The sequence below is a fragment of the Athene noctua genome, chromosome 15 (assembly GCF_965140245.1).
Source record: "Athene noctua chromosome 15, bAthNoc1.hap1.1, whole genome shotgun sequence".
Taxonomy (NCBI): Eukaryota; Metazoa; Chordata; class Aves; order Strigiformes; family Strigidae; genus Athene; species Athene noctua.
The window spans coordinates 13,572,735-13,586,806 of NC_134051.1; the positions used below are offsets into that span (position 1 = coordinate 13,572,735).

Genomic DNA, 14,072 nt, shown 5'->3' on the forward strand with positions numbered 1-14,072 from the left:
GAGAGAGTTCGGTTAGTGCTCCAGGCATTGTCAGGTCTTACACCTACACACCCAACAACTCCACTGACTTCTCACTGGGTTAGATATACTATGAATGCATCACAGATCAGGTTTTATGAGAAAGCAAGGCTCACTGAGTTACCCTAAAAACTCACCTGCACAAAAGGCCAGTACATCAGTCCTGTCTGAAATGAAAATGAACAATTCATTATTCTTACAGACTTCAACCACAAAGATTCATTTTTTCTTCCCACACTTAGCAAAAACTGAAACATATTTGAATAAAGTTAATAAAAGCTGTTTAATTGTAAATTAAGATGCTTAATTTAAGAGGTTGCAATATTAAAATTCTAATCATCTTCATGAGCCTCTGTGCTAGGATTTCCTCAAACATATTATTCTAACTCATTTTAAATACAAAACTCGAAGCACAGTTAAGTCTTCATAGTCACCCGACACCAGATACATAAACACATTTACCAGATGGGCAAACAAATGTTTAAATATGTGAACATTTGTTTCAGCCATGAATGAAAAACAGCACTGAACACTATTTATTTCACACTTGCAATGCTCCTTCTAGTTACTCATACATGTAAGGGTTTGTTTCAGAAATCAGTGGATGATTTACTTATAGAACTTAAGGTCAATAGAAACTTTATGATTCGATAGGATATAGTGGTCACCGTTTTTATAATCATCCTCCATCGGAATAAAAAAAATCCTTTGTTATCCTACCTATATAGTGTCACAGTGTGAAGAGAAATTCACACTGCATCACAGTTTCTCCTTCCATTATATTTTTTCTGCTAATCTATTTTTCTTCTTGCCCCTGAGAAATCTTTAAAATTTTTATTTGCTCAGCTCTGAAGTAGCATGGATAATTTTTTCCTGTATATGTAGAAATGCAAACCAAAACCAGCTATTTATACCAAAGTCTTCCTAAAACAAGGGATTGTGTTTCTGAAAGTGAGAAGACTGTCACTGAAAAGTACAGGCTGAAAATGATTCCTAAAAAAGATGTCTCTATAACTAATGATTTTGACAGGTGTTCATATAAGTGCTGTCAACAGCATTACTAACTAAGCACCGGTATGTGGGTATTTCTTAAGATAAAAGGTAGTACAATCTTAATCAGTGTTGTATTGTAGGGCTCCCATTCAAACAGAGCCAGGTGCAAGTCTTATGTATATAAACACTGTACATTTTTTAAATGGCATCATTTTACCCATCTGGCAGCAGTGCCTGCTCCAGACTACCCCAACTTCACATGACCGATGGTACTTAGAGCTTCCTGCACATAATCAAATAACAGAATGAGAGAAAGGCTGTTGGAGGAACAAATATTTCAAATATTTTATTTTTTCTTAGCTGGGAGATAAGTGAATTGCTTGCCTCACCTTATATGTGTTCCAAAATTTCTTTTTACAGTCTGAGAAGATGTCCTCTTTCCTCTGAAGGATGCTCATACCTAGTGGCAAAATATTTACAGCAATCAGAAAAAATGCAAAAATGAAATGTGCACTTTTTTTCAATTATATACCGAACTGTTCTAAAAATATATTACAATAGCTTTGAAAGAAAAGCTGGTACCATTACAAAGAAAAAAATACCATTCCAGCTACCTAACAGTGGTATATCATATCCCCTCATCTATTGACTTGGCTCTCAGCGTTGACACCACGGATCAACTGGAATATACTGTATGGGTGGTGCATCTGCTCCCCTGTCACATAACTCACCAGTGGTATGGCAGTGGAACAGATATGATGAAAGTACATTTTACACGCATGAGATAGAGAGAATAAGGCATTCTGCACCTTGCTGAATTGCCAGAAGTGTCTCAGATCCTGAAAGAGTTTAAGTCCCTACAGACCACTGAAGTCAGTGCAAAGGGCACACAAGTTTTTGTGGTTGTTTTTTGTTTGTTTGTTTGTTTTTTAAATTTTGGCCATAATCAACATGATTTTTTTAACTTTCAAAAATACTACATCAAATCCACATTCTAGAATCGACAAGCAGAACAGCTTCAAAACCTACTTGTTTAACCCTCCACATACGGCGTTCCAAAATCTTAAATAAATTCTAGTTGATCCAAACTCTTCTTGATTCAAGGAAAACACGACCTCACAACAGGCTCCCATCATTACACACAAGATCAAGAGAAAAGCGGTATGACTTGAAATTACATATTAGACACATGCAAACTGGAAATAAATTAACTGAATGAACTATCATCACATGAAGTATCATTGTAAGGGTTCAAAATAATAAACCCTTTAAATGGTATTTCATACGATAAGAATCCTCAGGTGTCAAATTAACATCTTTCTAAGAGATGTTGCAGCTCTTCAAAGATCACCCACCTTAACTGAAAGATGTGACCTATATTAAGCAAAGATATTAGACAACCTGATTTTAACAAATCAATCTAAAATCAAAAGTTATTCATTTGCACATAAGCAGAGGCCTGAAGTTGCTTAGTCCAGCTCAGGTATCTTTCTAGATATTTGCATGCCATGAGGTTATCAGTATCTCTGAACAGATAAATTATTTTGCTATTACATCATACTGATACCCAGTTTAGGGATTTTTAGTAGTGCTTCAAATCCTTCTGGTCCCTGGGCAATTCTCTGACACAGGCAGAGAGGATTCTGAGAGTAAGTATATGGCGTTTGACCTCTCACTTCATTTCTCTTCAATCACAAAAGGAATTATTTCCTTGTCGGGGCCATAAGATGCACATCTCCCAATACCAGGCAAAAAGAGTCTTCTTTCACATGAAGTTTAAATTAAAGTCTTGTTTTGAACTAGTCTCACCTATTATTTTTCTTATTCCCTCATGTTTATTTTTGAAATAGATACTAGTCTTCTCTAATGTCTATTCTTATTCGTCAGCCTTTGAGTTTACACATCAGCAGTATGCTGTATTCTACACACTCTGACAGTAGAAGATGGTACCGTTTATTTCCTGCACTGTAGTATTTCCCGACATTTACATTAATTGCGTTTTGGAAATGAGACGCCTGATGTTGAGAACTGACTGGGCAGAGCAATGCAAGCAGACACGGCCGGTCCAGTCCTTGTAAGGTGCTCTGAGTTCTTCGCGGCTCATGAGGAGCTAGGGGCCCAGCGAGCCGGGGCAGGACGCCGCCCTGGCAGGGCCCCTCGCCTGGAGCTCCCAAGTGCCCGGCCCGGCGGAGCGCTGCCAGCGGCCACGCTCGGCGGGAGCTACCGCCGTCTGCGGGTCCCCGACCGCTTCCCCAGCCCCGAGGGCAGCTCCGCGGGCGGCTGCGGCGGTTTCCGAGGCTTTGTGCCGGCAGCGCCTCGGCGGGGACCGGCAGCCCGCAGCGAGCCCGCTGCCTGAGGACCGCGCAGCCCCTCACCGGCTCTTCTGGGGCTGCGGGAGCCGGCCCGCAGCGATCGCCGCCCGGCAGGCCGGGCGGGCAGCGCGGGGCGCCCAGCCACCCCACCCTGTTTGGGGTGCAAAGTCCCGCTTTCGGTGCTGCAAGACCTGGCCCAGCGTGCGTGCGCCGATGCTCCCCGCCGCGATGGCGGTGCCGGGGCGGCCGCCGCACTCACCCGTGTAGAAGGCGAGGACGGCGATGGGGGCGCCGAGGAGCTGGTCGCAGAGCACCTTGCCGAGGACGGCGGGCGGGCGGCGGCCGGGCAGCGCCCGCTCCAGCGCCCGCAGCCAGACGTAGCTGAAGTTGCCGTGGAAGGCGAGGGCCACCAGCGCTACGCGCCGCGTCTGCGCCCAGTCGGGCGGCTGCCCCCGCCGCCGCCGCCGCCACAGCTGCTGGGCCGCGTCGCCCGCCGCGAAGAGCCCGCCGTAGAGCAGCACGTTGCAGAGCCAGGGGAAGCGGCGGACCCCGGCGCGCAGCAGCGGCCCGGCCATCGCCCGCTGCCTCTTCCGCCCGCCGCCGCCTCCTCCCGGCGAGCCCGCCCGCCGCCGCCCCCGCCATCTCTGCGGTCCCCGCGCCCCCTCAGGGCTGCCCCGCCGGGGGTGCCCCCTCCGCCGGGCCTGCCCCTGCCAGGCAAGGCCGGCAGCACACGGTGCGCCCCGTCCCCGGCCTCCCCGCGGCCGCGCCGGTCTGCGGTGGGCCCGCGGGTGACCGCTGGGCACCCGGGCTCCGGCTCCTGGGCTTGTTTTTCAAGGACTGCGCGGTCACTCAGAAGTAGGTCACTGCCCCTCCTGGGCTTTGGGCTGCGGAGCACCGGGGAGGCACGTGCGGTATCGCTGCAACCGTTAACAGACAAGTGAAAACTAGGCACTCTTTGCTTATTACCTTTTAATAATTATCTCCTTCTTGCCTGCTTACATGAGTAGGTTACAGCTTTTTCTTTTCGATTTTGCTGTTGCTTTGCAGTCTGCTTTCTGCTGTTTCACTGAGCAGGGCTGGTGCACACCTGCTGAGCAGCAGCACACCGTGCTGTTCATCCGCTCTGCCCTCAGCTACCGGGACAATTTGAGAAGGCCAGAAGTGATGTATGTTTATTTAAGAGACTCGTGTACACAGCTTAGTACACACACAACCCTTGCCACAAAGCGGATCTGAAGTCGTGATGTGAGCTGGCAGCAAGCGAGGCTTGTGTCCTGCAAGGCAGGCTTTGGCTGCGGGAGACAACGAGCACATCCGGGAGCACCGGGCAGTTCCCTCCGGCCTGGCAAAGGGCTCAGGCTTGGCTTAGGGAACCGTCTGCAGGCCAGGAGGCGGTAGTTCACTGTGTCCTAACAGCGACAGGGATTAATGCGTTTAAAATCTATCGTGAAATGTTCCGGGAATGACTATGAACAGCCAGATTGTAGATTGAAATAGATGTTAACATTTTAATAACAAAGTAGGGCGAGCTGCCCACTGCTTGGGAGACACCGTGTGTCAGGGCCCGTGAGCTGTCCTCACCAGCATGGCTCTGACATGGCTGCGCCAAAACCAGAACATCAACGCTATCCCAAGTTGTGCTCTTAAGTAATGTAAATGGCGCTGAAAGAGGAATATGTACCGAAAAGTAACTCCAGGTTGAAAGGACACAAATAAAGCTCCGGAAAACGGGGTTTGGCTCCCCGGGGACTGCTTGGCCACCTCGCCCCCCCCCCCCCCCCCCCCGGCATGTCCCCGTGCCCTCCGCCGCCGGAGACCGAGCTCAGCACGGCGGCCTACTGCCCAGGGCAGGTGTCACCCGGGGGCCCCCCCGAGTCTGGACGAAGCCCGTTCTTGGGGGCTGCGCAGCGTCCCCCTGCGGAGCAGTACGCGGAGGAAGGGTTTCGGTACCGCCGTTAACAAGGCCCTGCAGGCCGAGCTGCCGGCAGCGGGGTGGCAGCCGGGAGGTCTGTGAAGGCTGGAGCCACGCAAAACCTTCCCGGGACACCGGGCTACCGCGGCCGCGGGAACCCGGACCCCCGAGAAGGCGGCGGCGCCTCCGCGCAGCTCCCGCCGCCCTGCTCGGCTGCCCGGCCGGGCCGCGCCCACTGCGCATGCGCCCGTACCTGTCACCGCCCGGCCGCGCGCCGGGACTGTTCCACCGGGCGGGGGCGGCGGGCCGCGCTCTCCCCAGCCCGGGCAGTCGCGGCGCCGTGTCGCCGCCCCGGCCCTCCCCGCCCGCCTGCCGCGGTGGTCCCGGCCGCGGGCGCGGGGCGGGCCTGCCGCCGTTCCCTAGGTGAGCGCGTTCCCCGCCCCGCCCGCCGCGGCCTCGTCAGCGCTGCCAGCGTGGAGCCGGCCGGGGCTGAGGCGGAAGTGCCCGGCGGGCAGGCGGCGCGCAGCGGGGACCCCGCCGGCTATGGACGCCTCTCTGGAGAAGGTCTGCGGGAGCGGGCGGCCCGGGCACCTGCGGGCGGAGGGGTGCTGGGGCGCGGCGGGCCCCGAGGGGCGGGCGGCGGGCCCCGCGGGGCGGGCGGGCCCTGGCGATCGCGGCCCCGGCGGGGCGGTGGGGCCGCGGCCGAGGCCGGGGGGTCAGCGAGGCCTGGGGCAGCGCCTCGGCTGCGGCGGTGTCGCGGCTCCGCCGGGGCTCCTGGCCCGCCCCTGCCGAGGGGGGGCCTGTGCCACACGGGCCTGACTCAACTTTGTCTCACGAAGCCTTGAGTCACCAGTGGAGCCCACGGGCTGCCCCTCCCGCTCCCCAGCCACGGCGCTTGGCGTTCGTCGCCTGTGTGAACGGTGTCTAATTCGGTGTCCCGGCTCCGTAAAGTGTGAATAACTGTCAGGAAATGCTGTAGAAACGGGGTTTTTCGCTTGTTTTCTTGAAAAGAAGATGGAGCTCATTTCCCGGGAATGTTATCCTTCAGCAGGACAGGAGAGAAGATGCTGACTTTTTTATTTTTCCTTTTATACTGGAGATGTTTGCTCTCTTCTGCCTAATGTCCTGTACAATGCAGATACTGATTCTGCAATGCCCGAAGTGACTGACAAAACTTCCTTTGCCTTTGTCACTGTGAGTCAGTCAGAATTTGGTAATCTGGGACCTGCCACACTTCTGGCTTTTATGGCACCTGCTGTGCTTCAGAACACCTGCCCTAGGAGTGAAGATGGCATGGCTGCCTGTACATAGATTGTCACCATTGTTGTGTGTCTTTGGGGACAGTACACATTTGAAATAACTTATACTTTATATGCTTAAGGCATGTTAAGGCATCCTTCCCCTTTGCATCATTTACTATATGCACCATGTTTGGTTTTACGTAATCTTTGGAATTGCCTAGAGAAATTTCAATGGGATGTGCTCTAGTGAGATGAATAGTAAGGAAATTCAGGAAGTATCTTTTTGATGTGGTTAATGAGTTGGTAGCAAAATGGTTTGATATATTACAATCCACATGAAGAATACAATATTAAAGAGTATTTGATAGCCTTTAAAAACTTGAGTTCTTTACTAGTGCTGACAGAAGTTATAGTGACTGCTGCTTGTTCTGAAGAGTTCTAATTACTTAAGTAAAACTTAATTGAATATACTGGTTTGGAATATGGTTTTTATCAACCAGACTCAAGCAGAATAATGGTACAATATGGAAATATTTAAAGAGGGCACATGAGTACAGGGCAAGTGTTTGTCCTGTAGTACTGACAAAATCCTAACAAACTTTTTTTGACTAGGTCATCATAAGAAGCAATGAAACCACTGTGTAAGAATTCAATACCTAAATTTCTTAACAGAAGAAAAGTTACTTATGTTCTTGATGTAAGGAATAGTCTGTAATGATGAGGGCCCTGCAAAAGCTTGCATGTCTTGATTTTTTCAATATGTGCAAATAGATGTGTATAAAGAGTTACCATTTGTTTTACTTCCTGTCTTGTTTGCCATAGCTTTTTTCCCCATGTATGATAAAAGCTGTAGTCCTCTGTATAATAGCACGCCACAAGACAATTGTTGTCTTCTAGACACGTAGCAGTTAGTGCCCCCCTGAAACAGTCCTTGGTTAATATTGTTGTAAATCTACAATCTGCACTTTATCTAGCCTTCAGCATGACATGTAAGACATCTTCTTCCTAAATAAATTTGAAATTCATCCAAGTTGGGAGATGTGCTTATTTAAGCATTATAGTAATAGATCTGAGACTGTCTTTTATTTGAGCCATCGATTCTCTCATCCTTATGCATATGTACACGTAGCATATTCAGATGTCAGTAATAAGTACTTTTTAACCTGTATTAAAATTTGTCCAAGTTTTGTATTTTTCATAATGAAGAAGGCATTTTGGTACAGTCACCTAATTATCTGTAATGCATGGTGACACTGAATGACTACAGTCATTAGGTTCTTGCAAATGGAAAAAGTTTGTTTTTTATAGTAGATGATAAACTTCTGAAGAATTGAAAACATTGCACCATAGGATTGCAAGGAAAACCCATTATAGAATTTGACACACAGGTGTGCATGCCAACAATCTCATAGTTTGATTTGCAAATTATCTTTGTTTTACCAGACAAATGTTATGGATTTTTTTAATGTATTGATGTTGTGTGTCATAAGTGGTATAATTGGAATGAATTTTTTCTGAAATCCAGGAATCTTTTTTGGGGTGATCTTCAGATTTAAGTTCTTCTGGAAGCCTGTGTTCAACTTCAGAAGTTTGGCTAACACATCTATGATTTTAATTTTTTTTCTGCCCCATTTATATTTTGATAGATGTGACCAATCTTCTGAAGGATTTTAACATTTTTAAGTTTCAAGCTAGGTGACTTTATCAATGGTAAAATAGGACAAATTCTTTCCTTGTAACTTCTTGCTGTCTCTACAGAAATATTTTCCCTAAACATGAAAAAACTGTTTTGTTTTCTTGCTTAGCCTGTAACTTTTGTCTTTTGTTACTGTGTTAATTACCACAACATCCTGGTAACTTTACTGGAAAACTTGTGACAGGAGACTTGCATTCAAATCCAGCTGCGGGTCAGGGAAGTGATAAAGATTAGAAGAGCAAATGCCTATCAGCAGAAGCCTTGTGGTGATATGGTTCCGTTTTCATTCAAGCTGTCACGAAGTGGCTGCTTTTTTAATTTTTATTTTAACTTATCTTATTCTGGAAAATAAACACAGTATTATTTTGGCTGAAGAATACTGATATAGTTTGAGATTAATTTACTGTTGAGAACAGGTTTTGGGTTTTGATGGTAAAAGTTTAGTCAAATAATGTAGTGGGACAATGAGGCATACTTCTCATGAAATATGTAATGCTATACCTGTGAGTTTCTTGGCACACACACAGTAGTTTATGTAGACTGTTTAAAAATAGTCCTTTTCTTACATTAGGAGTACAGCCTACAGAAATGCAAAATCAAGATTGTAAAACATTGGTATGTGAAGCAATGCTATCCTTTTGTTAACAGTTTTCTCAACTGGAGAATGGGCCCTTATCCTTCCCCAGTTTCCAAGTGGCCCCAAGGTGTGACATACTGTCTATAAAATCAGAAGCAGTTTACAGTTCAAAGTGCTTAAAAAAATAGTAGCAGATTAGTTAAAAAAATAGGGAAGTAACCACAAATCAAACCTGTTGCAAGTTAACCTAGTGAATCGGATTAACACATTTCAAACGCAACGATTGATAAAAGTCAAAGTAGGGCAGCGAATGTCAGGGTCTCTGAAGGGCTTAAGGAAGCAGAAGGCATTGGGTTGCTGAACGGACACCTCGAAGGAAGAAGCTATGGCTGGTGCCTCCTTAGAGCTTGAAAGGACATTGCATGGCTTGTAACTCATCTGGTCAAAGGATCACCTGTGATCGGAGTCTGATCCTGTGACACCAGACTGAGTGCAGAAACTAAGGCTAATCTAGTATTCAATAACCCCCTCAAAAAGTATGTTGTCCTGTGGTTCAGGAGGTAGTATTCAACAACCCATCCACCAGTCTTTTTAAAAACAGATCAAGAACATGAAAAAAGTATTCTGCTTATTACTGATTGGATTTTATACCCACTTGGTGTCATTGACAGACAAAACTAAAGCGAGGTACTATATTATGGTGTGTTACTAAAGTGTGTTCGGAAATGTTTCGTAACTGAATGGTTTGTGGCTGCAATTTTGGCACACCTATTTTTCTTTCTGCTTAAAACAAGTAGATAGTCTTCTGCTTCCCACCTCCATGCCCTTACTAATGTGAGCAGAGGAGGAAGCATACATAAAATTCAGTATGCAACAGTAAAAGGTAGCCATAATTGAGAGGAGAAAATAAGTTGCTGCATACCCACTTAGCAGTTGGAAAAAAAACCAGAAGGGCCTTGTTTTTGATTAAACCCACATCAGAATTCAAAGACTTTCTGGTTTTCATAGCATTTTATGGACCTTAGTGTAACTTCTTAGGACTTTTCAAACTGTATTTTATGTGTTTATTCTGCCAGTTTATTGGCAGAAGGGTTTCATGCACGTGTAATTACTAGTAAGTGAGAAAGGATGAGTCACAAGGTAAGCATGTGAAGGTTTAAACATCTGATGTAATTCTAGCAGGTGAATTTTGTGTTAGTAACAAACAAAAGCAGCTCAGAGACCTTTTTGTAATGACTCCACAACATCTTGTGTCCTCATCTACAACAGATCTGTTTGAATATTTGCCTGTGATGATGAGGAAGGTTCAGGCAAATAACTGCCTTCCAGCCACTGATCATGTTTTATAGCAGCCTGGATTACAGTATGTGAGATAGGCATAACTGCCTGATTGTGACTAGTCAGTCGCTCTCTTAAAGGCTCCCAGGACCAAAACTTTTTTTTTTTAAGTAAGATTTCTGTTAGAGTTTCTTTGATGTGGTGCAACTCTGGAAACCACTGAAAATGTATGGAAATATTGCTAATGATCGTATTTAGATTTTTCTTCTAGCTATATATGTTGTATTCTGAGTATCAAATGCTTGCAGTGTGTGTATTTTCTTAAATCTTTGTGATGAGGTCTTGAACTTCTTGTATTTGTACTGCTTTTTTACTCGGTGCTTAACTGAGTTGTGGCCCTCATAGCCATTGGGTATTGTGGAAGCCAGAAGTGTAAAAACCCATGTATTGCTAAGTGCTGGGAGTTCTTGTGGGAAAATATTACTGAGTACTTGAACTGTCCTTTTGTTCTTCCCCCCAAAATTTGTTACTGGACACTTCTAAAGCAACAGAATACAGAGAGCTATCAATCTTGTTTTGATCCAGTGTGACCGTGCCTGGCTACTGATTCTTTCAGCCACCTACCACTTGCTATAATATGAGTTAAATCTCTAAATATTTTGGTAAAAATAGTCTCTGAACATATGGTAACTCTCAACTTAATTTTTTTTCTTTTCTTCATCAGTCCTCCGGATGAAAATAGTGTAAAATCCTCATGTAAATTAATCCCACTACCTTCTGTGATTAAAATTGCTTTTGTGTCTGCATCTACATGAGCAAATGTATTTGCCAGTGTTGCACATGTGCAACAGTTGCATGTGTTTCCATCAGCAGTGATGGAAAGTGTCTGCAGGCCTTTAGGAATACTATTTCTCAAATACTGTAGCAGACAAACTATTATATCCCTGCAGTGTTGATAGTGTAATTTTAAATACTAAACTTGTTTCAGATTTTTTTTTTTTTAAATAACCACCACCTCTCCCCCTGGCAACCCCCCAACCTTAGCAGCAGTCTAAAGGGTTAACTGCTAGAGGCTTAGGTATGTGGGCTGGTCTTTTGAAAAAGGTTGACATTGAATTTATGGAGGCTATGCTTACAGGAGATTTGGAAACAGAGAAAGGGAGGAGAGACTCTGTAACAGGGTCATCTGAGTACCTTAGAGGTTTTTGCTGACTAATGTGATGGGTCTTATCAGTGGTGTTACCTTCTACACTCATATGGGGGTATATATGTTTTTCAAATACATGTTAATATCGGCCACTATAGGTAAATCAGACTCTGCCAGATGATACCTTTTACATTCTCTGGAAGCTTCGAGATGGTATCTAATCCTTAAATGGATAAATATTCCTGTCCACATCTCTTGTGTCAGTGTCACAAGCTTCTGCCAGGCTTCTTGGGTTAAAGTTCATAAAAGAGACCTCTTCAAAGCAAAAGCAGTTCTTTGGAAAATATCACTTGTCTTTGTCGCTCATTCAGGGGAAGTAAGTTCAAGGATTTTTAAAGCTCTTCCATCCTGACAGGCTCTTTAGCAAGTATCTGTTGTTGCTGGGTTTCAGCAGTGAAACCAGGATTTTTGACCTGTTTTGTGTAGCTAGACGGCTGCAACTGCTGGAAGATAAGCCTTTTCTGCATGTAAGTTTTCCTTAAGCTGCCTGCTCAGGTCAGTACTACTCTTTTGTCTAGTTAAAGGGCATCTCTCTAATAAGTTAAGATTAAAAATTTGTTTAAAGGTAGCAGAAATGAGGAAAAAACAGATTTACAAGAGTATTTGGATTAGGTATTTTCTCATCTGTTTTGAAAACTTCTGTTCTAAAAGTTTGACAGGGAAACCTGAATGGGGAAATGGCAGGGAAGACTGCCATTTTATTTCTGCCTTTTTTAGAGCAGTCTTAAATGATATCATCTTGTCTTTCTAGGTCAGCAATGTTGGGTTTTTTAAACCCCTTCTAGGAATTATTAGTTGAACACATTTGAATAACTTACAGTTGAACTGGCAACCTAAATGAAAAAGAGAATGATGCAAATTTCCCTCTCAATTTGCATTAGAATGCTCAATGACTAAACCCTCCCTCGATCAGATTTTTCAGTTGTTTAGCTTCCCAAACAACTTTTCTAGAAGGTAACTTTCTTGTAAGAATAGTGTTGTACTTATCGACTGATCATGCTCTCGCTTGCTGGTGGGTTGTTTTGGGTGTGGGGTGGGTTGTTTTATTTTTTTCTCCATTACTATTATGGCTGAGGGGCTAGGTTTTTCTAATGAGAGTCTGTACATCATGAGATCTGACTGTTGAGCCAACTCAGCTGAGGGATATGGTAATGGTTTTCTTGGGTGCAGAAACATGAGTTCTCAGGTAAAGTGAAAGGATAATTTCTAAATGAGATTTGCTACTGAAAGACTTGTGATTGTATTTGGGGTATCAATCCGTTTTCCATACTCTATAGAAAGATTAGGGTGTCGCTTAGCAGGTTGTTTAGTTTGGTTTTTAATTTTCGGTAAGACTGCATGTGAATTTTTACATTTAAGGGAATAGTTGAAGTTTTTTACTGGTGTAGAATGGTTATGAGAAAGAAAGTCATTCAGTTGGACTACAGTGGAACATACTTAATTTTTTAGCTAAAGCATTATAACGAGCACTTACTTGAACATGTTGCACTTCTCAAATCCTTCTTGCCTTCTGATGTTCTTTCTTCCATTATTCATCAGAAAAAGTCCTGACTTTCCATATGGAGAAAAAACTTGAATATATCAATAATAAAGTCCACATCAGAATTGAGTTTTCTTTAGGATTATTTTAGGTTAATAGTATGTTCTCATTTTATATATTTTGAGTTCAGGCTATTCAACGTACTTTTAAATGAGTACACACAGACTAAATAAAAGAATCTGGCTGATGCATGAATTTGTATTGAGGGTGTTATGGGGATGGTAGTAAGACAAATATTTTTTTGTCTTTTCTTAAAAGTTGTTATCTTTTTCACTGAAAGATGGTTGACCCTACTCTAGCAGAAATGGGGAAGAATCTGAATGAAGCAATGAAGATGCTAGAAGACAGTCAAAGGTATGTGCGAAGGATGACAGCTACAAAAACAATAACTGTTTGTACTAAGGGGAGGATGATTAATGTCACTGTCATTAAGCAGGAAAGAACTAATTTTCTAGTAGTTTAAGGTCATATTGTCATTCTGAAGCTTACACCTATACAAATCATCATTGTTTCTCAAATGGTTGGATATTAATAATAAATGCACATAATTTTATGCATGTTCTGTAATAGATCAATTCCAGCAAGTTTGTTTTTTAGAGATGTTAGATTTCTTATTACTGTGCAAGTAACTTTTAATTCCTATATATGAGACTCTTCTGTAAGTTTGACATTTTCTGTTAAAGAACTAAAAAAACCCAACTCAGGAACTCTTTAATTCAGTCTGAACTAAACTTTTGTGTTTTATTTTCTGATTTATTTATGAAACTATTGTCAGTGAAATAGACTGCAAACATGTCAGTATGTATTTCTGCAAGTCAAAGTGAACTGTATATTTGATGTTATAAAACACAAACTAAGTGCATAGTTTATTCTTGTGTCTTTTACTTAGAAAAGCGGAGGAGGAAAATGAAAAGAAGTATGCACGGAAGGATATTCCTGGACCACTCCAAGGCAGGTAGGCAACAGCAATTTTTAGATAATGTTCTTTACTTTTCAGAATCTGTAAAATGCCTGTGACATGTTTGTTTTCCAAGCAACTTCTATATTAATGCAGTATGGTGGGTTTACCTTGGCTGGATGCCAGGTACCCACCAAATCTGCCCTATCACTCCCCTCCTCAGCTGGACAAGGGAGAGAGAATATAATGAAAGGTGTGTGGGTCAAGATAAGGGCAGGGAGATCACTCACCAATTACTGTCACAGACAAAACAGACTCAGCTTGGGAAAAGTAACTTAATTTATTGCCAGTCAAATTGGGGTAGGGTAATTAGCAATAAAACAAATCTTAAAACAATATT

The 14,072-nt window shown here is 43.9% G+C and overlaps 2 protein-coding genes across 6 annotated transcripts in view; one reads left to right on the forward strand and one right to left on the reverse strand.

The window, feature by feature from the left end:
• Window positions 1-4,128, reverse strand: part of LOC141966324 (bMERB domain-containing protein 1) — a 72,245-nt gene extending 68,117 nt beyond the window's left edge. Inside the window, exons 1-3 of one of the 2 annotated variants that reach the window (XM_074918851.1) lie at window positions 3,583-4,128; window positions 1,401-1,471; window positions 156-185 (exon numbers count right to left, since the gene is read on the reverse strand). In XM_074918851.1, the coding sequence (XP_074774952.1) occupies window positions 156-185; window positions 1,401-1,471; window positions 3,583-3,898 (417 nt within the window). In that variant the 5' untranslated portion in view covers window positions 3,899-4,128. The remainder of the gene's footprint in view (window positions 1-155; window positions 186-1,400; window positions 1,472-3,582) is intronic. The other variant, XM_074918849.1, reaches the window with a different exon arrangement.
• Window positions 4,129-5,622: 1,494 nt separating this feature from the next.
• The window catches only part of PDXDC1 (pyridoxal dependent decarboxylase domain containing 1), a 32,547-nt gene continuing 24,097 nt past the window's right edge, over window positions 5,623-14,072 (forward strand). The window contains exons 1-4 of one of the 4 annotated variants that reach the window (XM_074919076.1): window positions 5,623-5,799; window positions 9,929-9,931; window positions 13,055-13,128; window positions 13,664-13,729. In XM_074919076.1, coding sequence (XP_074775177.1) covers window positions 5,779-5,799; window positions 9,929-9,931; window positions 13,055-13,128; window positions 13,664-13,729 — 164 coding nt within the window. In that variant the 5' untranslated portion in view covers window positions 5,623-5,778. Of the gene's footprint in view, window positions 5,800-9,928; window positions 9,932-12,185; window positions 12,189-13,032; window positions 13,129-13,663; window positions 13,730-14,072 lie in introns of all 4 variants that reach the window. The other 3 variants (XM_074919077.1, XM_074919074.1, XM_074919075.1) reach the window with 3 other exon arrangements.